Source organism: Oncorhynchus kisutch, linkage group LG24 (assembly GCF_002021735.2).
Source record: "Oncorhynchus kisutch isolate 150728-3 linkage group LG24, Okis_V2, whole genome shotgun sequence".
In the NCBI taxonomy this organism is placed as follows: domain Eukaryota; kingdom Metazoa; phylum Chordata; class Actinopteri; order Salmoniformes; family Salmonidae; genus Oncorhynchus; species Oncorhynchus kisutch.
Window position 1 is genome coordinate 17,467,370 of NC_034197.2, and position 21,432 is coordinate 17,488,801.

At 40.4% G+C, this 21,432-nt stretch overlaps 2 protein-coding genes across 2 annotated transcripts; one reads left to right on the forward strand and one right to left on the reverse strand.

Moving 5' to 3' along the window:
- Positions 1 to 2,206: 2,206 nt before the first annotated feature.
- Positions 2,207 to 16,065, reverse strand: LOC109869130 (protein ILRUN-like). Its single transcript, XM_020459031.2, has 5 exons — positions 14,962 to 16,065; positions 6,139 to 6,293; positions 5,801 to 5,998; positions 5,207 to 5,526; positions 2,207 to 5,063 (listed from the first exon to the last, which is right to left on the reverse strand). The coding sequence occupies exons 1-5, from the start codon at positions 15,117 to 15,119 to the stop codon at positions 5,028 to 5,030; spliced, it is 867 nt and encodes a 288-aa protein (XP_020314620.1). The 5' UTR covers positions 15,120 to 16,065; the 3' UTR covers positions 2,207 to 5,027.
- LOC109869132 (U1 small nuclear ribonucleoprotein C-like) lies at positions 15,915 to 21,351 on the forward strand. Its single transcript, XM_020459034.2, has 6 exons — positions 15,915 to 16,294; positions 16,590 to 16,632; positions 16,801 to 16,909; positions 17,047 to 17,136; positions 17,327 to 17,437; positions 20,564 to 21,351. Exons 1-6 carry the CDS (start codon positions 16,287 to 16,289, stop codon positions 20,674 to 20,676), a joined length of 474 nt encoding a protein of 157 aa, XP_020314623.1. The 5' UTR covers positions 15,915 to 16,286; the 3' UTR covers positions 20,677 to 21,351.
- The last annotated feature ends 81 nt before the right edge of the window (positions 21,352 to 21,432 follow it).

Here is a 21,432-nt window from a genome sequence, read left to right on the forward strand (position 1 = left end):
GTGCAGCTGTATAACTTTTTGAGGATCTGGGGACCCATGCTAAATCTTTTCAGTCTCCTGAGGGAGAAAAGTTGTTGTTGTGCCCTCTTCACGACTGTCTTTGTGTGTTTGCACTATGATAGTTTGTTGGTGATATGGACACCAAGGAACTTGAAACCCGCTCCACTACAACCCCATTGATGTGAATTATGTACAAAATGGTTTAGACGATAAGCTCCTGTATAGTTGGAATTGCTATCCGTTATCGTGTGCAAGCCCTGCCACATACGACAAGCATCGTAGCCGGTGTAATAGGATTCCACCTTCCTCCTATATTGTAATTTTTCATGTTTGATGTTTCGTCGTAGGTCTTAGCGGGATTTCTTGTATGCGTCCATGTCTGTGTTCCATTCATTGTAAGCGGTAGCTCTAACCTTTAGCCCCGTGCGGATGTTGCCTGTCATGCATGGTTTTTGGTTGGGATACATTATCGTCACTGTGGGGTCGACATCGTTTATGCACTTATGAAGCCTGGGACTGTAAACTCCTCAATGTTATCGAATCCCGGAACATATCCCAGCCTGTACTAGCGAAACAGTCTTGTAGCTTCGCGTCTACTTGGTCCGACCACTTCCGTATTGGTACTTCCTGTTTGATTGTAAACAGGAAGCAGGAAAATGGAGTAATGGTAAGATTTGCCAAAGATAGGACTTTGTATGTGTTTCTGTGGGTAGAATAAAAATGGTCTAGAGTTTTAGCGCCCCTAGTGGCGCAGGAGACGTGTCGGTAGATGTGAGGTAGGACGGTTTTAAGTCACCCTGTGTTAAAGTCTCCGCCCACCAGAAACGCCACCTCTGGGTAAGCGGTTTCTTATTTGTTTATGGGCCCATACAGTTTGCTGAGTGCCAGAGTAGTGTTGGCCTTTGGAGGAATGTAGACAGCTGTGATAATTACAGATGAGAACTCTCTTGGTAGATAAAAAGGTCTGCATCTTACCGGGTGTTAATCCACTTCACTTAGTGTAGTTCAATAACCAAAATATATATTTTTTCAACCTCAAGGTGTCCATCATAGCTGACATCCCATTCTTACTGCAGAAATCTTTGAAATAGATAAGACTTTTTTGAAAATGTGGTCACATAAAAAACAGATTTTACCATCATCCTGTTACCAAACTTTACATCTGCATTGTTCTTCGAGTAAATGTGTTTTTGTTACATTTTCAGTGGAAATTGTTAAAAGTAGTCCTTGTGCATAGAGTTGGATGGTTTGTTTAACTTTACAGGGTTTTTGTTTGGCATACTTTTAATGTAAACAAATTCTTGTTACTGTAGAATTGCCCACTGGCCAAGTACTTACTTTCGGCCCTAGGAGTTTAACACTTATTCAGACTGAAGAGTGATGGAGCAAAAACCTTGCTCTGCTATTAAAATTTTTACTGTAGGAGTGTTGGGCTCAAAGAGACAATTCTGTTTAAATTGTCCTGCTTGGAGGGGGGCAACTCTCAGGCGAGGGTCGTGTGTTACCTCCGGAGGTAGCGTTCGAGATGTGAGAACATTTGCAGCTTTACATTACAGTAATAAAACTCATCTCAGAATTTGTTTAATACCTCTCGAGAATCTCCTGAAATGTTTTAGTCTACTGTATGTGGAGGCTATCCCCCTCTTTTTTAGTCAGAGCTTTTCACTATCCCATACCTTAGACATAGGCCCATTTAGCTTTACCTTCTAATAATTACTTTTATACCCTTGTCTAACTGGATATTTATTGGCTATTCATAAGATTTTTAGTATTTTAATTGAATCATGCCAAAAATGTTGATCAATGCCACATGAGATACAATCACCCACCCAGACTGATGGCTGGAATTCATTTATGAATGAACCCCTGTTAAATTTGGTGCAAAGTAATCAGTTATATAATGTATAATGTTGTGGGAACCTGAACAATGATTTGGATTTGGAGAGCTTATTGACATGAGTAGAAGAAAAGTTAGTTAATGAAAGCAAGTTATTCATTCTTAAGTTGCTTGCTTAGTAAATGTTACAGGCATCCATTTCCACTACCTGTACATAATAAATACATGTTTTTTGTGTCTTGAGTGCATGATTAAATCTGATCCGTTTAAAAAATTTAATCTGGAGAGAAATGTATTACTGCAGTGACTGCAAAACTAGTGAACGTAAGATAATGTAAAAAATAAAGACCATGGCGAAAACAGCCAGCATTTGGTTTTCAGTGATAATTTAATTATACAAAGGTTCATTCAAACATACAGAAAAAGGGCTTTCAATTCTTTGCTCTGACTTTGTCTCATAAATGTGCTGCTGTAGAACTCTAGCACCAAGTCATCCATTCACCACTCTGACCCCTGAAAACTTCAAAGAAAGAAAAATCTACCATACCAAAAAAAAGCAAACGTATCACTCATTACATACATGACATCCAATTGTAAATGAAAAAGATAAAAATGGGGATGTGTCCCAAATGGTATTGTACCCTATTCCCTATATAGTAAGGGAACTATAAAAGGGAATTGGGGGGGGATTTGAGACGCAACCAGGGAGATTAGAGGGCAGTGTATTCATTTGTTTTTAAGACGAGGAGAAACGTTTGTCATTACCATGCTTCATAAAGTTTCAAGAGCACATGCAATTGATCCAAGATATTTCCAAATGCTGTTACCTAGGCAGATCAACCATGACAAGAGGTGTGGTTCTGGACAATGATACTGCTGTGACATTTTCATAGTACATAGTCATCCCTGTGGGGTAAATGAGTGTGCTGCTGTTTATTGTCCTACTCCCCCCTATGTAAAGTGAATATTTGAAAAAGGTCATCTCGGTAGCCAGGTTGTCAAAGTCTTCACTAGTTGCAGATGGAAATATAACAAATACAAGATAAAAAGTCATGTAGCCTTCCAGGCATGAAACTGAAGCATAAAGACAACTGGCCATAGTAAAATAAGCGATAGTTAACTACTCAGTGCATAGAGATTAGCTAGTGCAAGTAACTTAAAAGGTCTTGAACAGTCAAAATCATGTTTTTCATGAAATTGAATGATATTAGGATGAAACCAGATCAAAGTATGATGACCAAAGTATGAAAAATGACTTGCTTTTACAATGATAAAGTTTGATCATAAAGTTACTGGTCCGCTCCCCCATGTCAAACACTTGGATTCATTATTAAGAGGACATCACTTTAACTCTAATTTTAATACACTAATGGTAACATGATACTGTCTTACCTAATTTAAATAGGTACCACCTTCTAACCAACAACGGCAAAAGTGTGTTTGGAGGGGCTTAGTTTATATAGCTACTCTAATGGTGCCAACATTTTACTGTAGGGTGTCAGCAAATATAATTAAAAGTCTACCCTAATCATCTGTGGAAAAGACACATGTTTCCCCATTCATCTGTGTCTGGTGTTACTGGCTAGCTAGGTCTTCACCAAGCATGGAACAAAATAGGGGGAAGGGTCATTTAAAACGCCAAAGCAGTTGTCAAGCCAACACATCCGTCAGTGCTGCTGTGAACCCCATCACAAGAGACATGCCAAAACAAATATCATTGATGCAATTTCAATGTGGTTCGATTTGCTTTATGTATTACCAAGTTAGCTTGAGATAATTGTATTGCAACGCCACTCACTGCATCCAAGTCGCTTGACATAGGCATTGAAAAGAGCTGTCAGTCAAGGCTAGTTGTCAGTCATGAATAAAAACACCCTGCCCACTTAGCCTGTCTTTTCAAACTTCCTGGTAGTTAGCCATGAGAGAAAAAGTACTTTTCAGAATAACTGTTCAGAACCCTTCACACATTCTTCACATAGACTCTTGAGGGACTAATGAATTGACTGCTGGTACAAACAAATATTTTAACAAACGAGTTGTTTAACATTTTAATGTCTGAGCAAGAGGAGACTAAATTGTGAATTCAGAATTTTCTCTCAACAGTTTATTCCAAAGCCCAGGATCATTAGCAAAACATTAATCAAGCTGTGCCTTATTCAAAGCAAATGTATAAGATCTTTGGGCAAAATAAGCAAAGATGCTTCAAAACAACATAGCTCTACATTCTGCAAATACATTCAACTCAAGACAATTAAAAGCCAGAAACGTCATGGCTTTGCAACATGTGGACTTTTGCAATCTTACAGAACAAATGAAAACAAATTGAACCTACAGGGTGCTGATACAAATCTACTTTCCATGTATTGACCCTGATATAGAGGATCCTTTGAGTAAATGTTAGTTAATGTTTTTTTTGTGTTTTTTTTACAGGACTGGGCAACTCCAATTTTGATAAAGACCTCCCTCTAGTGGATGGATATACTGTAGCTCAACTTTCAGAGTAACATAATCAAAGTGAAGCTACAGCAAATAGTGAACAGGAAATGCATGTGAATGAGCTGTTCTTCATTTGATGTTACCAGAAAACATCAACAACATTACATGCATATCAGGCTGCTGAATTTGTGGAATTACTCTCCTGTCCCTGAAAAGTATACACTGTGAAAATAGGATAAAAAAGTAAGAAGAGAACAGATTATATATTTTTAAGTCAGTTTAGGAACTAGAGGATCAGTACGCAAAATAAATGGCTTTTCCTCCCTAGTCTGTCTCTTTCAGGTTGCACAACACACGCAAACACACACACCCACGCAAACAGACACACACTACTCCTTTCATCACGGTAGTCTCAAATGCATTCAGACACGACAACTAAAATCAAAAAATAAAGATCAGAAAAAAAACTTCTCATCGCTTTTAAAAAGATTTGTAGCACTCTCATTTTTAACTTAGCATTCACACATGCATACACTGGATGTGGGATGTTGTTGGTTGAGTCGTATGCTGGGACAGAACAGAGCAGCTATGTCTTCTGGTTTCTGTTTGTTTTGTGGTAAAGTGGAGGTGGGACTTTGCATAAGTGTTTATATGAATCTCAGGATACTCCACCAGCCACAGGTAATCCTCCATCATTAGTTGATGTGAATCCAGGAACACAGTGCTGCCTGGCTGTGACGATGTTTCCCATGTCTTAGGACTGCCCAAAAGGATAGGGTCCGTGAATACCCTGTGGGGGGAAATAAAGAAACATCTTGTGGATATAGAAAAATATTAATAAATACAAAGTTTTGGTTATACTGATGAACTATAGAATAATAAACATTGAAGTGTATCCCTAAGAAGTTTATTGTTGCTCCATATAGGCCTTACCTGGCTGTAAGTCACTACTGATAGGTTGCTTTGGAGACCGTTTGTTGCTATATTCACAGAGTTTTGTGACAGTCCATTTTGCTCTTGCTGCATTTGGTCCGGGCCACCCTCCCAGGTGTCCGCGGGGTCCTTGAGACCGCTGTCGTCACGGTGACTGTTTTCGTTGCTACCGGCGTGTTTCTGTGGCGAGGCGAAGGGGTTGTAGTCTCCCTCCACGTTGCGGGCAGGCTGGGTGTTAAACTCGGCCTGGAAGGAAGACAGCTGCTGCGTCACACCCAGGAGGCCTCCCACCTCCACGCTGAGGATCACCCAGATCATATCTACAGTGGGGAGAGAAGAATGTTAACACTCCACCGGGGAAAAGGTTTTAGAAAACTACACCTAGTAGAAGCATTAGACCTTCAATGTATTCAAGTGATGAAAGCATTGCCTTTGGTGGATTCAACATTAGACTGCGGTAACACGTTACATCAAAGTATACTTTCTAGAGGATGTGAAAAAGGTTTGAGTGGTTTAAACAAATACATTTATAGGTGGTTTATTAAATCGGTGCTAAACAGTTATAACAGTTGACTGCTAAATAAAGTTTCTCACCCCCATAGAAGAGTCCTGTGGCTGTGCTCATCCTCCACTGGCCCTGGTACATGCCAGGAGCCGCTGGGCTACGCATCTGCACACTGACATCAGCCATCTCCTGGGGGTCTAATGATCGCACCATCACCATGTTCACATGACCAAATTGGTCCCCTCCAACATACTTCAGACATACCCCGGGGGGCCATGACTCTGCTCCTGTGAGAGACAAACAAACAAATTACACATGATGAAATTGATAAACCATTACCTCAATTGCCAGCCGCAGTAACGATCAGTAGCTTGTTAGGTTGTGATTTTAGTCACAGCTCCTAAAGGGTCTTTTCACTTCAACAAACCTGTGTTCTGTATCCTCCACGTCTTAGTGAATGGCGTGTCAGGGGGAACAGACTCCCCCTCACCGATCGTCACATCCCCAACAAAAGACATGCATGGTGCATTGATGTTGGGGCTTTCAAAGTCATAGTAGGCTCCGATGGCTGCTTGTAAGTTCCTATGAGAGATGTAAAAATGGGGGAAAGAAATGGATATCAGTTAGTAGAACTCAACTACCCCCGTTTTGGTGCAAAGGGTGGAGGTTGAAAAGAGGGGGAAATCAAGCAAAAATATCATATTTAAAATAAAGGAAGGCTTGTTTGAAGAAAACTTAACCCGTTACACACATACCCCTATACGGCTTGAAACTGGCAGATTTGGGCACATAAGTGCCTGAATTCAGCCTGGTCTCAGAGACTAGACGTAACATAGTAAACCCGGTACACTAAAAGTATACTGGACAAAAATATAAAACGCAACAATTTCAATGATTTTACTGAGTTACAGTTCATAAGGAAATCAGTCAATTGAAACAAATTCATTAGGCCTTGATCTATGGATTTCACATGACTGGGAATACAGATATGTATCTGTTGGTCACAGATAAAATAAAAAAACACAAAAAAAAAAGAAGGGCGTGGATCTGAAAAACAGTTTGTATTTGGTGTGACCACCATTTGCCTCATGCAGCGAGACACATTTCCTTCACATAGAGTTGATCAGGCTGTTGATTGTGGCCTGTGGAATGTTGTCCCACTCCTCTTCAATGGCTAGAAGGCCAACATCCCGTAGTCGCCTCTTCACTGTTGACGTCGAGACTGGTGTTTTGCGGGTACTATATAATGAAGCTACCAGTTGAGGACTTTTGAGGCGTCTGTTTCTCAAACTAGACTCCCTAATGTACTTGTCCTCTTGCTCAGTTGTGCACCGGGGCCTCCCACTCCTTTTTCTATTCTGGTTTGAGACAGTTTGCGCTGTTCTGTGAAGGGAGTAGTACAGTGTTGTATGAGATCTTCAGTTTCTTGGCAATTTCTCGCATGGAATAGCCTTCATTTCTCAGAACAAGAATAGACTGACGAGTTTCAGAAGAAAGTTCTTTGTTTCTGTCCATTTTGAGCCTGTAATCGAACCCACAAATGTCGATGCTCCAGATACTCAACTAGTCAAAAGAAGGCCAGTTTTATCGCTTCTTTAAATCAGAACAACAGTTTTCAGCTGTGCTAATTGCAAAAGGGTTTTCTAATGACCAATTAGCCTTTTAAAATGATAAACTTGGATTAGCTAACAACGTGCCATTGAAACACAAAACCCTTTTGCTGATAGGCGTAGAGGCCCACTATGTAGATATAAAAAAAAAAAAGACATTTTAAAATAATTCAGCCGTATCCAACTACAATAGTAATTTACACAACATTAACAATGTCTACACTGCATTTCTAATCAATTTGATGTTTTTTTTTGTCCATTAGAATAAGTTATTTTCTTTCAAAAACAAGGACATTTCTAACTGACCCCAAACTTTTGAGCGGTAGTGTACGTTGTGCAAATTCGCAACATATCTACAACAAATTAATACAAACCATAGGGAACATCTATCTATCTATCTATATATATATATATATTTTTTAAATCTAATTTCTTCGCTTCAGGCCCCCTCATACTCGGCTCAAGGCCAAAAACATCTGTTTGTTTAAGCAAGGGATATTGGCCTTTTTCATCAATTTACACACAATACCCCATAATGACAAAGCAAAAACAATGTAATTTTTTAAATATATATATATATAAATAAATGTCTCCAACCAACAAGTGTTTCAACCACTCCATACATTTCTTGTTAACAAACTAGTTTTGGGAAGTCGGTTAGGACATCTACTTTGTGTATGACACAAGTCATTTTTCCAACAATTGTTGACAGACAGATTATTTCACTGTATCACAATACCAGTGGGTCAGAAGTTTACATACACTAAGTTGACTGTGCCTTTAAACAGCTTGGAAAATGCCAGAAAATGATATCAGAAGCTTCTAAAGCCGTGACAAATTATGTCAATTAGAGGTGTACCTGTGGATGTATTTCAAGGCCTACCTTCAAACGCAGTGCCTCTTTGCTTGACATCATGGGAAAATCAAAAGAAATCAGCCAAGACCTCAGAAAAAAAAATGTAGACCTCCACAAGTCTGGTTCATCCTTGGGAGCAATTTCCAAATGCCTGAAGGTATCACGTTTATCTGTACAAAAATAGTACGCAAGTATAAACACCATGGGACCACGCAGCCATCATACCGCTCAGGATGGAGACGTGTTCTGTCTCAAAGAGATGAACGTACTTTGGTGCGAAAAGTGGAAATCAATCCCAGAACAACAGCAAAGAACCATGCGAAGATGCTGGAGGAAACAGGTACAAAGTATCTATATCCACAGTAAAACGAGTCCTATATCGACATAACCTGAAAGGCCGCTCAGGCCATAAAAAAGCCAGACTACGGTTTGCAACTGCACATGGGGACAAAGATCCTAGTTTTTTGGAGAAATGTCCTTTGGTCTGATGAAACAAAAATAAAATTGTTTGGCCATAATGACCATCGTTATGTTTGGAGGAAAAGGGGGTGGCTTGCAAGCCGAAGAACACCATCCCAACCGTGAAGGGGGTGGCAGCATCATGTTGTGGGGGGTGCTTTGCTGCAGGAGGGACTTGGTGGACTTCACAAAATGAATGGCTTCATGAGGAAGGAAAATGTTGAGGATATTTTGAAGCAACATCTCAAGACATCAGTCAGGAAGTTAAAGCTTGGTCTCAAATGGGTCTTCCAAATGGACAATGACCCCAAGCATACTTCCAAAGTTGTGGCAAATGGCTTAAGGACAACAATGTATTGGAGGGGCCATCACAAAGCCCTGATCTTAATCCCATAGAACATTTTTGGCTAGAACTGAAAAAGTGTGCATGAGCAAGGAGGCCTACAAACCTGACTCAGTTACACCAGCTCTGTCAGGGGGAATGAGCCAAAATTCCCCCAATTTATTGTGGGAAGCTACCTGAAAGATTTTGACCCAAGTTAAACAATTTAAAAGGAAATTAATATGTAAACATCTGACCCACTGGGAATGTGATGAAAGAACTAAAAGCTGAAATAAATCATTTTCTCTACTAATATTGACATTTCACCTTCTTAAAAATAAAGTGGTGATCCTAACTGACCTAAAACAGGGAATTTTTACTGGGATTAAATGTATTTGGTTAAGGTGTATGTAAACCTCTGAATTCAACTGTGTGTGTGTGTGTGTGTGTGTGTATATATATATATAAAAAAACACATCATATTTACATAAGTGTTCAGAACCGTTACTCAGTACATTGTTGAAGCACCTTTGGTAGCGATTACAGCCGAGTCTTTTGGGGTTTGACGCTACAAGCTTGGCGCACCTGTATTTGGAGAGGTTCTCCCATTCTTCTCTGCAGATCCTCTCAAGTTCTGTCAGGTTGGATGGTGAGCGTCGCTGCACAGCTATTTTCAGGTCTGTCCAGAGATGTTCGATCGGGTTCAAGTCCGGGCTCTAGCTGGGCCACTCAAGGACATTTAGAGACTTGTCCTGAAGTCACTCTTGCATTGTCTTGGCTGTGTGCTTAGGTTCAATTTCCTGTTGAAAGGTGAACCTTCGCCCCAGTCTGAGGTCCTGAGAGCTCTGGAGCAGGTTTTCACCAAGGATCTCTCTGATCTCTTTGCTTTCCCTCGATCCTGACTACTTTCCCAATCCCTACCGCTGAAAAAACATCCCCACAACATGATGCAGCCACCACCATGCTTCACCGTAGGGATGGTGCCAGGTTTCATCCAGACGGTGGAGTGGAGTGCCTTCGGAAAGTATTCCTACCCATTGACTTTTTCCACATTTTGTTACAGACTTTTTCTAAAATGGACTAAATAAAAAAAATTGAAATCTACACACAATACCCCATTATTACACAGTGAAAACAGGTTTTGAAATGTTTGCTTTTGTATTAAATTAAAACCAGAAACACCTTATTTACACAAGTATTCAGACCCTTTGCTATGAGACTCGAAATTGAGCTCAGGTGCATCCTTATTCCATTGGTCATCGTTGATGTTTCTACAACGTGATTGGTGACCACCTGTGGTAAATTCAACTGATTGGACATGATTTGGAAAAGCACACACCGGTCTAGATAAGGTCCCGTAGTTGACAGTCCATGTCAGAGCAAAAACCGAGCCATGAGGTCAAAGGAATTGTCCGTAGAGCTGTGAGACAGGATTGTGTTGAGGCACAAGCTAATGTTTGTTTTAATGAATTTTTATTATATTTTTACTTTGTGGCTCTGGCTAATTTGAATGTCTCTTGCTCAGTTGGGTTTCCACTAGTTACCACAAATACAAAGTCAAAATTGGCTATATTGTACAAATTCTTGGGGGGAAAAAAACAACGCTTTTTGGTCTTAATTTAAGGTTAGGGTTAAAAATAAGGTTAGAAGTGTGGTTAAGGTTAAGTTAAAAATCTGATTTTAAGAAGATACATTTTATAAATAGGTGGGGTTCATGACTTTGCGGTAGCTAGAGTGATGACCGGTTAGTGGCAGCAAGAAATTGTGATATAAAAGGCGAATGCCAATAAGAATGTGGTAAAAATGTGGCTGTTTGAAAGGGGACCATATTTACATTGCCCAATTAGATTGCCTCCCTAGAAAGGCCCAAACCAAGGAAGAAACCTAGAGAGGAACCAGGCTATGAGGGGTGGCCAGTCCTCTTCAGGCTGTGCCGGGTGGAGATTATAACAGAACATGGCCAAGATGTTCAAATGTTCATAAATGACCAGCATGGTCAAATAATAATAATCACAGTAGTTGTCGAGGGTGCAACAAGTCAGCACCTCAGGAGTAAATGTCAGTTGGCTTTTCATAGCCGATCATTGAGAGTATCTCTACTGCTCCTGCTGTCTCTAGAGAGTTGAAAACAGCAGGTCTGGGACAGGTAGCACGTCCGGTGAACAGGTCAGGGTTCCATAGTCGCAGGCAGAACAGTTGAAACAGTCATCTTTCCATAGAGAGGTTTTTCTAGGCCAAACCATTCAGACGCTACAGACGATTTTGTGAGAAGACTGATTTCCGGGATGTCTCATGGTCTGACAAACACCACTCTAGCTGTCACCTTTCACCGCAGATGCGGAAGTGCGACATTGGCAGATGCGGTGGATTGAGACACATCCAATGCAAAAACAGATATATCTAGCTTAAACTGATGGATTTTTAAATGGGGATTGTTTTATTATGCGGGGGCATGGACATCGACTATAGGGGGGTTTTAAAGGACCAATCTTGAGGAACTGGCCAAAAACAGAGTGCATGGAGATGATTTATGGATAACCTATGCTCCTCATGGAATAAAATGGTTTAAGTCAAGTCAGTAAGTCAAAGGTGCAATCTTGTGCCTTTAATTTAAAATTTCCACTGCCCTGACACACTCTGATAAGGACAGGGAGCCAAGCCCACTGAAGCCAAGCCCACTGAAGCCAAGCCCACTGAAGCCAAGCCCACTGAAGCCAAGCCCACTGAAGCCAAGCCCACTGATCCACCAACCTAAAGGCTTTTACTAACTAACAAGCTGGTCAAGAGGAATTAGATTCTCTGAGAAGGTTTTTTAGTCCCTTTCAAAATGTTCCTTGCTCATACAATTTGGCCAGATGTATTTTAGTGGACATTGACCTTTAGAATTATGCATGTTCCTCAGAGAAACACTACAGAAATGCTGCAAGCTGAATGTACAGCAATATACCTACTGTCATATGTGAGTGCAGCAGTTCCACATTTTAGACAGTGCAAATACATAGCCTCACGTGATTATAAATCAAGGCCTTCGAATGCCCATTTGCCACAATGCAGTAGTATGTTGTTAGTTAACTAGCCATAGTCAATAGCGACGCAAAACTGTACAAATGTAATAGTCAATGAATGGGGTTATAACGTTCACAACCATGGAAGATAAACTGTCCAGTAACATTACTAAGGACGAACGACTGCGAGATATGATGTGTATTGTGTACATAGTTGCATTAATAAACAAATTGTGAAACGTTTCCACAACAGAACACTGCTGTGTGAGGGCAAACCTTCCACCTGCAACATTGCTGCATGTGAAACTTGAACTGCACAGCATACTGACTGCACCACATGCTGACTGCAGCACGTGCCCATGATCTAAAGGAGGATCTTGGAACCATAGAGATCCTATTCAAGTACTATGTCATAACCCCTCAAAGTTCCAGAATGGTATGAAAATGGAAGCCATTGTGGTGGTCAGGGAGAAATCCAAACCAGTCTAATTGGAATGAATGGCAGTATGGCAGTCTATTGGAGATGCATTTCCTGCTTTACTTACGCAGGAAAATAAAGGCATGTGATAGAGTGTGCAATATAATTATTGTCACCCTAAAATGATTGTATAAACTATTTATAGGTCTAACTTTGAAATCTAAAATATATGTAGATAGACCATAAATGGAGTAATCCTTAAGGTCCAAGGAAGATATATATTATTTTCAAAGGTAGACTGGCTCTGGCAGAAAACACTCAGATCTAAATGTGAAATGATTCTCAATTGTGATACGGTTCAAAGCCCTTTACTTTCACATCACATAAACATAATTTCACAAATGCTAAATATACACTTACAGTTCACGGTCGTAACCGGCTTTATCACAGTTGCAACCAACATTATTTTTCAGGAAAACAGGTTTCTAGTGGCCTTCTGTTACACACAGGTGTTCGGAGCATGCTAGATAATTAGTTATCACAGGTGGTCCCTCTGTCTTCCGTAAACATGCGCTGTAACATGGGGATATGGCCATGTGGGAACACTAACTCTATAAAGTGGTGTATCAATTTAACCTTTTGAAAATTATTTATTGCTGATATGAAAGGTCCTTAGGCTTCCAAATGTTCAGAACAAGCCGTGGCTCTTAACAAAACTCCTCCGTACAGAAGACGTCTTCATCCAATGACTCCTCTAGTGTCTAAGCCTGGGGGAGGGTTCCACTTAACTAACATATGGAATTGTTTTAAGATGGCGACACCAAAGATAATTTTGCTATTTGATTTTGACACCTTAGGTATAAAAAAATAACCAAATTATTTATGAAATACTGAATTTGGCCTTACTGCTATTAGCCCATAGAAATGCATTGAACAACAGATTCATATGTGGAAAAATAGCTAGTCCCAAGAAATATTAAAAAGGAAGTTGTCTGTCCTTTATCTGAAAGATAAGAAAGACCAGGAAACTACTTTAAAAAATGTATACATATTTAACCCGCTTTTTTTTTTAGGCACTAAACTACCATATATACTTCCATTATTTTTCCTGTATAGGGCTATCTTCAGGCGAGTCTTGTGGGTGTCTTTGAGCAACCGACATGAACGTCTTCATGAAAAACTCACCTTTCCATAGATGGGTCATAATAGTTTGTAGGCTAAACTATTATGTTGTGTTATCATATTTTGCCTACTCCAATGTTTGTAGAATGCATACTGGCATTTGAAAAAGGAATCCGGACACACTGTGGGCACGGGAGACATTTAAATGTAGTTGTAGATGCATGATACATTTGGAATTCCATGATCAGAACTCTATAATCAGAATACTAAAGCTGCATGAACTGTCAAGTTTAGACACAGCCTTAAATCCACAATATGTAACTTTTTGGGCAACTACCAAATTCACATTAAAAAAGTGGGTTATAGATCTGTCATTCTCATTGAAAGCAAGTCCAAGAAGCGTAAGATCTGTTCCATGTACGCTATTTCTATGCCACCCATTCTTAAGTTTAGTTTTTGGGGGTATTTTACTTTTGGCTTTGAACACCAGTTTCAAACAGCTGAATAAAAAAAAAAATGTTGGTTATGGAAGAAATATTTCACAGTGGTGTAAATGGTACAATAATTCTCTACATAGTGACTGCTTCTTTTGTTACATATACTGAAATTTGGCTAACTATTAGCATTTTAGCAACCAGAAAATGGCAGAGCAATTTCTGCATATTACACCTTTAAACTGGCTGGCTAACAAACATGCTGTGCATATAACAATAAGATAGTGTAAAACAATTAATTTTATCACAGCACTGGCAGACCATGGCTGATCTATACTCTCCCTAACCACCTGATCTTTTATACTGTCATAATAACAAATCATGCATTGAACCTTATTGTGACCTAGGTCATAATAACAATTATGTTCCTTCTAGTATTCTAATTCTATGCTTGGAACCTTGTTGTGACCCAGGCCGTGGTCTTGTGATGCCTGGACACTTTCATGTGGAAAGAAATGTATTGCTGAAAAAGAAAATCAGAGTGGACAAACGAGCCTCATTGGTTGTATTTGCCTAGCTAGATATGATGACTACTCTTGCTAAAGATGCGTTAATTCAACGTTAACTCAATACCCTCTCCAGACATTATAATTAGTCTGACGGTAACATAGCTGTACAAAATAAAGATATGCAATTTACACGTTCCACAATAACGTTATAGAATGATCGTTAATAGACCCACACCTGTCAATGATTTTTCATTGAAGGAAGGACTATCCTGGCTGTAGCTAATTAGCCAGTTAGCTAGCTAGCAATCCAAATGACAATCCAATTAATTACATTTTACATCTAATAGACGCAAAAAATAATATTTTTTGCTCGTTGAATTATAAAGAAAAAAGAAAAATCACAAACAAATTGTTGGCTGACTATCCGTCATACAGCTAACTAACTAGCTCAATCCTCTACCTAGCTATCTAAGTTAGCATTAGCAAACACAGAGGCCACAAGTCCCCGAGCTCACCAATTGGTCATGTCCAGGAAGAAGGCGCATCCAGCGGGGTTCAGTTGAAACCCAAGCAGTCTCTGAAACTCGGCTATGAGGATGTCTTTATCGGTGGTGCCCATGCAGCTGAATTTCTGCATAAGCTCCGGGTCCAGATCCAATTCCATGCCCTCCATCGCGGATTTCCCTGACAAGGGACAGGGTACCTTTCCTAATTTAGTCCGAGGCCTCAACCTGTCATAAAAAAACTAAACAACAACCCAAATGCGCATGACAGTGACAAATCTACGACTGATGCCGCGTTCAAACCAACAGGGAACTCGGAAATTTCTGAGGTCAGTGCGTTCAAAACAACCGGGAACTCGGGGAAAAAACGAGCTCCGACTGGGATTTTTGGTTTATTTAAAACGGTCATCAAACTTCGGAATTCCACATCGGGAACTTGGGCCTTTTCTATCGCTCAGACTTTCCGACCTGAAGATCACTGATGTCATGTTTTGACCTCGTATTTTGCCGAATTCCTAATTGTTTTGAACGCGTTCAAGACAACTGAGAATTCCGAACAAACAAGACTTCAAATAATGACGTCAGTGATTTTCACGTCGGAAAGTCGAAACTCTACGAAGGTTCCCGAGTTGGAATTCCGAGTTGGATGACCGTTCAAAATATGTTTCCCAGTTGGAGCTCGTTTTTCCCCCAGAGATCCCAGTTACCGTGAACGAATTGAATTTGGAAGTCGGATATTTCCGAGTTTCCAGTTGTTTTGATCGCAGCATACGTCAACCCATGGCCAATTCACGAGGGTCGATGTAGCGACATAATCTGCCAACTCGGAGGTCACACCTAAAAAGGGCAACTATTTGTTTTAGTTTTCGTAATAGATCAATTAATCTGTAATTATGCTGCAACTATCAAACAACAGGTGGTGAACACAACAGATACACGCTATATTTTGTCATCGAGTCCGCGCTGCGCCAGCTCAGGCCGACCCTCTTGAACTAAACCACGGTTGGCGTTTCAAGTCGCCTACATTGCAGACGTCTCAGAATAACTTTTTGCACTACAAAATTATTTCTTATGAATGCATACAGTTCTCACAAAATGTAATGCCAAATGGTCAATTCAGAAATGTGTCATACAATTTATAAGACATTGATTCTCAGATTCTGTACCCGAATTTGCATTATTTGCAATACCGATAGTGGAGGGAGGTGGCGCTGCAGTTATTATGCAGACCCTAACGAGGACGCGTCTCCTCTCATCTTAAAGCAGTCGTTGTTTACTTAGACTTCCGGTAAAGGGAACGGGGTTTTCAACGTTTGGTGTAAGCTAGGCTGATCGAAATGCCGAAGTAAGTGTTTTATCTTGTGTCTCTCAGTTGCATATTTAATCTATTTTGAAGGTATTTTACCTTAATGAACACTGGACATGTATATCTAATGGAAGTTAGTTAGCTAATTCAATCGGCTTCAGCCAGAGCTTCAACCCTATTGGCTGTGAAGGAAGTGTAGCATCATTCATAGCGTTCCTGTTAATCTCCCTGATTTTACATTGATTTGGTTTTATTATGACAGCTGAAGTATATACTCTGGTTTTGCCTACACTGATCAAGTTGATGTAGTGCTCAATGTCTGTTTATCCATCAGGTTTTATTGTGACTACTGTGACACTTACCTAACTCATGACTCGGTAAGTCTGCACAACATTGGTAGTAGAAGTGTTTACTGATTGCATGTGGTTGATTCTGTCTTGAAGCCGCATATGATGAGTTTCTTCTCTAGCCTTACTGTATATTCAGATTGTTGCAAGGTCAACATTGTGTCCAGTGTACATTGATGACTGTAATGTGTTTGGTAGCCCTCTGTGAGGAAAACACACTGCAGTGGCCGCAAACACAAAGAAAATGTGAAAGACTATTACCAGAAATGGATGGAAGAACAAGCACAGAGCCTCATTGACAAAACAAGTGAGTAACACAAGAAAAATACATACTTTGACCTGTCTTTGTTACCTTGATGTGTTTCGGCCACGATAACCATCCTAGGTGAAAAGGGGCCGGAGGGCTAATATGTCAGGAGTTCTAACAAATTTTGTTTCTCTTAGCTGCTGCCTTCCAACAAGGGAAGATGCCCCCAACACCATTCCCAGGAGCCCCACCTCCAGGGGGTGCCATGATCCCTCCACCAAACCTCCGTAAGTGCACAAGTGCCATGTACATTTCTGTTTGTATGCGAAAAGCACATCCAAGCTCGACCAAATTCCTCAGTTGGAGAGTAAATCTTACCACTCATTTACAAAAATGACATAATATACAAATATTTTGCCTCTAATAAAGGTCTGAGTTACCTAGTAGTGGTTGTTGTTAATGATGTTTTACGAATAGATGGCCCACCACGTCCAGGGATGCTACCAACACCCCAGATGGGTGGTCCTCCAATGATGCCCATGATGGGTGGAATGGGACCACCCCCACCTGGAATGATGGGTGGTCCAGGTAGGATAACCTCGAACTGTTACTTCTGTAATGTACAGTGCATTCAGAAAGTAGTCAGACCCCTTGACTTTTTCCACATTTTGTTATGTTACAGCCTTATTCTAAAATGGATTAAATAAAACATTTTTCTCAGCAATCTACACACAATACCTCATAATGGCGAAGCTAAAATGGAAATATCACATTTCCATAAGTATTCAGACCCTTTACTCAGTACTTTGTTGAAGCAACTTCGGCAGCGATTACAGCCTCGAGTCTTATTGGGTATGACGCTACAAGCTTGGCACACCTGTATTTGGGGAGGTTCTCCCATTCTTCTCTTCAGATCCTCTCAAGCTCTGCCAGGTTGGATGGCGAGCATCGCGGCTCAGCTATTTTCAGGTCTCTCCAGAGATGTTACATCAGGTTTTAGTCCTGGCTCTGGCTGGGCCACTCGAGGACATTGAGACTTGTCCCGAAGCCACTCCTGCGTTGTCTTCGCTGTCTGCTTAGGGTCGTTGTCTTGTTGGAAGGTGAACATTTGCCCCAGTCTGAGATCCTGAGCACTCTGGAGCAGGTTTTCATCAAGGATCTCTCTGTATTTTGCTCCGTTCATTTTTGCCTCAAACCTGACTACTCTCCCAGTCCCTGCCTCTGATAAACATCCCCACAGCATGCTTCACCCTATGGTGAAGGAATGGCTTTCATCTGGCAACTTTACCATAAAGGCCTGATTGGTGGAGTGCTGCAGAGATGGTGGTCTTTCTTGAAGGTTCTCCCATCTCCACAGAGGAGCTCTGGACCTCTGTCAGAGTGACCATCGGGTTCTTGGTCACCTCACTGACCAAAGCCTGTCTCCCCCAATTGCTCAATTTGGTAGGGCGCTAGGAGCTCTAGGAGGAGTCTTGGTGGTTCCAAACTTCTTCCATTTAAGAATGATGGAGGCCACTGTGTTCTTGAGGACCTTCAATGCTGCAGAAATATTTTGGTACCCTTCCCCAGATCAGTGCAATCCTATCTCGGAGCTCTACGGACAATTCCTTTAACCTTTAACCTCATGGCTTGTTTTTTTTTCTCTGATGTGCTGTCAACTGTGGGACCTTCTATACAGTACCCGTCAAAAGTTAGGAGACACCTACTCATTCAAGGGTTTTTCTTTATTTTTACTATTTTCTACATGATAGAATAATAGTGAAGACATAAAACCTATGAAATAACACATGGAATCATGTAGTAACCAAAAAAGTGTTTAATCATATCAAAATATATTTTACATTTGAGATTCTTCAAAGTAGCCACCCTTTGCCTTGATGACAGCTTCGCACATTCTTGGCATTCTCTCAACCAGCTTCACTAGGTAGTCACCTGGAATGCATTTCAATTAACAGGTGTGCCTTGTTAATTTGTGGAATTTCTTTCCTTAATACATTTGAGCCAATCAGTTGTTGTGACAAGGTAGGGGTGGTATACAGAAGATAGGGCTATTTGGTAAAAGACCAAGTCCATATTATGGAAAGAACAGCTGAAATAAGCAAAGAGAAATGACAGTCCATCATTACTTTAAGACATGAAGGTCAGTCAATGCAGAAAATGTCAAGAACTTTGAAAGTTTCTAAAAGTGCAGTCGCAAAAACCTTCAAGCGCTATGAAGAAACTGCCTCTCATGACGACTGCCACAGGAAAGGAAGACCCAGAGTTAGCTCTGCTGTAGAGGATACTTCATTAGAGTTAACAAACCTCAAATTGCAGCCCAAATAAATGCTTCCGAGTTCAAGTAACGGACACATCTCAAAATCGACTGTTCAGAGGAGACTGCATGAATCAGGCCTTCCTTCATGGTCAAATTGCTGCAAAGAAACCACTACTAAAGGACACCAATAAGAAGAGACTTGCTTGGGCCAAGAAACACAAGCAATGGACATTAGACCGGTGGAAATTTGTCCTTTTGGTCTGAGTCCAAATGTGAGATTTTTGGTCCCAACCGCCTTGTCTTTGTGAGACGCAGATTAGGTGAACGGATGATCTCCGCATGTGTGGTTCCCACTGTGAAGCATGGAGAAGGTGGTGTGATGGTGTTGGGGTGCTTTGCTAAATCACATTGCTGGTGATTTATTTAGAATTCAAGGCACACTTAACCAGCATGGCTACCACAGCATTCTGCAGCGAAATACCATCCCATCTGGTTTGCGCTTAGTGGGACGATCCGTTTGTTTTTCAACAACCTGGGGCTAGGCTGTGTAAGGGCTATTTGACCAAGAATAATAGTGATGGAGTGCTGCATCAGATGACCTGGCCTCCACAATCACCAGACCTCAACCCAATTGAGATAGTTTGGGATGAGTTGGACTGCAGAGTGAAGGAAAAGCAGCCAAGAAGTGCTCAGCATATGTGCGAACTTCTTCAAGAATGTTAGAATATAATTCCTAATGAAGCTGGTTGAGAGAGTGCCAAGCGTGTGCAAAACTGCCATCAAGGCAAAGGATAGCTTCTTTGAAAAATCTAAAATCAAAATATAACTTTTTGGGGGGGTTCATGATTCCATATGTGTTATTTCATAGTTTTGATGTCTTTACTATTAATTCGACATTGTAGAAAATAGTAAGAATAAAGGAAAACCCTTGAATGAGTAGGTGTCCAAACTTTTGACTGGTAGTGTAGAAAGGTGTGTGCCTTTTCCAAATCATGTCCAATCAATTGAATTTACCACAGGTGAACTCCAAGTTGTAGAAAAATCTCAAGGATGATTAATGAAGCAGGATGCACCGGAGCTCAATTTCAAGTCTCATAGCAAGGGGTCTGAATACTTATGTAAATAGGGTATTCGTTTTTTATTTTTAATACATTTGCAAACATTTCTAAAATCCTGTTTTCGCTTTGTCATTATGGGGTATTGTGTGTAGAATGAGGGAAAACAATTATTTAATACATTTTAGAATAAGGCTGTAACGTTAGAACATTTGGGAAAAGGTCGAGGGGTCTGCATAATTTCTGAATGCACTGTACATACATAGACTCAAACAAGTGACGAATGTGCTTCGGAGTTTGCCAGTATTGAGAGAACATACCATCTAAAAGAAGATACTATCATCTGAAAACAGGAATGACTCAAACCATAACCTGTAAATGATTTCTTTCCTTCATTCTCAGGTATGCGACCTCCAATGGGTGGCCGTATGCAGATGATGCCTGGACATCACATGATGCGACCTCCCGGTCATCCAATGATGATGAGGCCAATGATGGCACGGCCAGACCGATAAACTCTCCCCTCCTCCCTCAAACACACACTGTGGGTTTGTTCCACATGATCACTAAATCTTATGTTCTCACTTCTCCCCTAAAGTCATTTGATTAGGGAAATCTATGATTAAGTTGGTCTAAAGCATTTAATGAAGTCGCTGACAAGTGCCACAGTCCCTTATATTTAGCCACTTGATCGTGGAAAACATTGTTAATTTTACGTCAAACTACCAAGTAGATTTGAAGGTGAGTAAGAGATTCCGTGGAAGTAACCTTTTGGCAAATCCCTCCCCACTCTACATCTGTCTCTAGGACTTAACTTTACATAATACTGTTTTGATCATCTTGCCTTTGCTGTCCTCCCACCCATTTTCCCTGGATGGATTTCATTTTTATTATGCTACAGATTTTATAATGATCCCCTCTGCTTATTCCAATTTTCCCTGCCCATCCTTTGTTAGTTTGGTGTCTTGGCACATGCTAAAGACAAAACAGGAACATATGAGGAGGTTGTTGAATGTGTTTTTGTCATTCACATAGAGGTGTATTAAGGTCTGTTTTTAGTTGGCAGTACCATTCAGATGAAGCATTGTGTCAACTGTTTTTTTAAACATTTTTAAAACGATTTTTATGAGCTGATGCTATTGACTGTGCATTTATTTTATGACGGTCTATTAAACGAAAATGATAACTTATTTGTCTGGTCGATAAGGTTTTCCGTCTCTTTGAACAGTTATATTTTATATCTCTTGCTGTTCGTTATAAATTCAGCAGAT

What these genes read in the sequence shown, in the direction of transcription:
- LOC109869132 (XM_020459034.2), top strand. An exon ending in CTTACCTAACTCATGACTCG is followed by an intron (nt 16,633 to 16,800) that starts GTAAGTCTGCAC and finishes TGTGTTTGGTAG; the next exon opens with CCCTCTGTGAGGAAAACACA. An exon ending in GATCCCTCCACCAAACCTCC is followed by an intron (nt 17,137 to 17,326) that starts GTAAGTGCACAA and finishes TTTTACGAATAG; the next exon opens with ATGGCCCACCACGTCCAGGG.
- LOC109869130 (XM_020459031.2), bottom strand. Translation starts at nt 15,119, where the DNA reads ATGGAGGGCATGGAATTGGATCTGGACCCGGAGCTTATGCAGAAATTC. An exon ending in TTCCTGGACATGACCAATTG is followed by an intron (nt 6,294 to 14,961) that starts GTGAGCTCGGGG and finishes CATCTCTCATAG; the next exon opens with GAACTTACAAGCAGCCATCG. An exon ending in CAGTAGTGACTTACAGCCAG is followed by an intron (nt 5,064 to 5,206) that starts GTAAGGCCTATA and finishes TTCCCCCCACAG; the next exon opens with GGTATTCACGGACCCTATCC.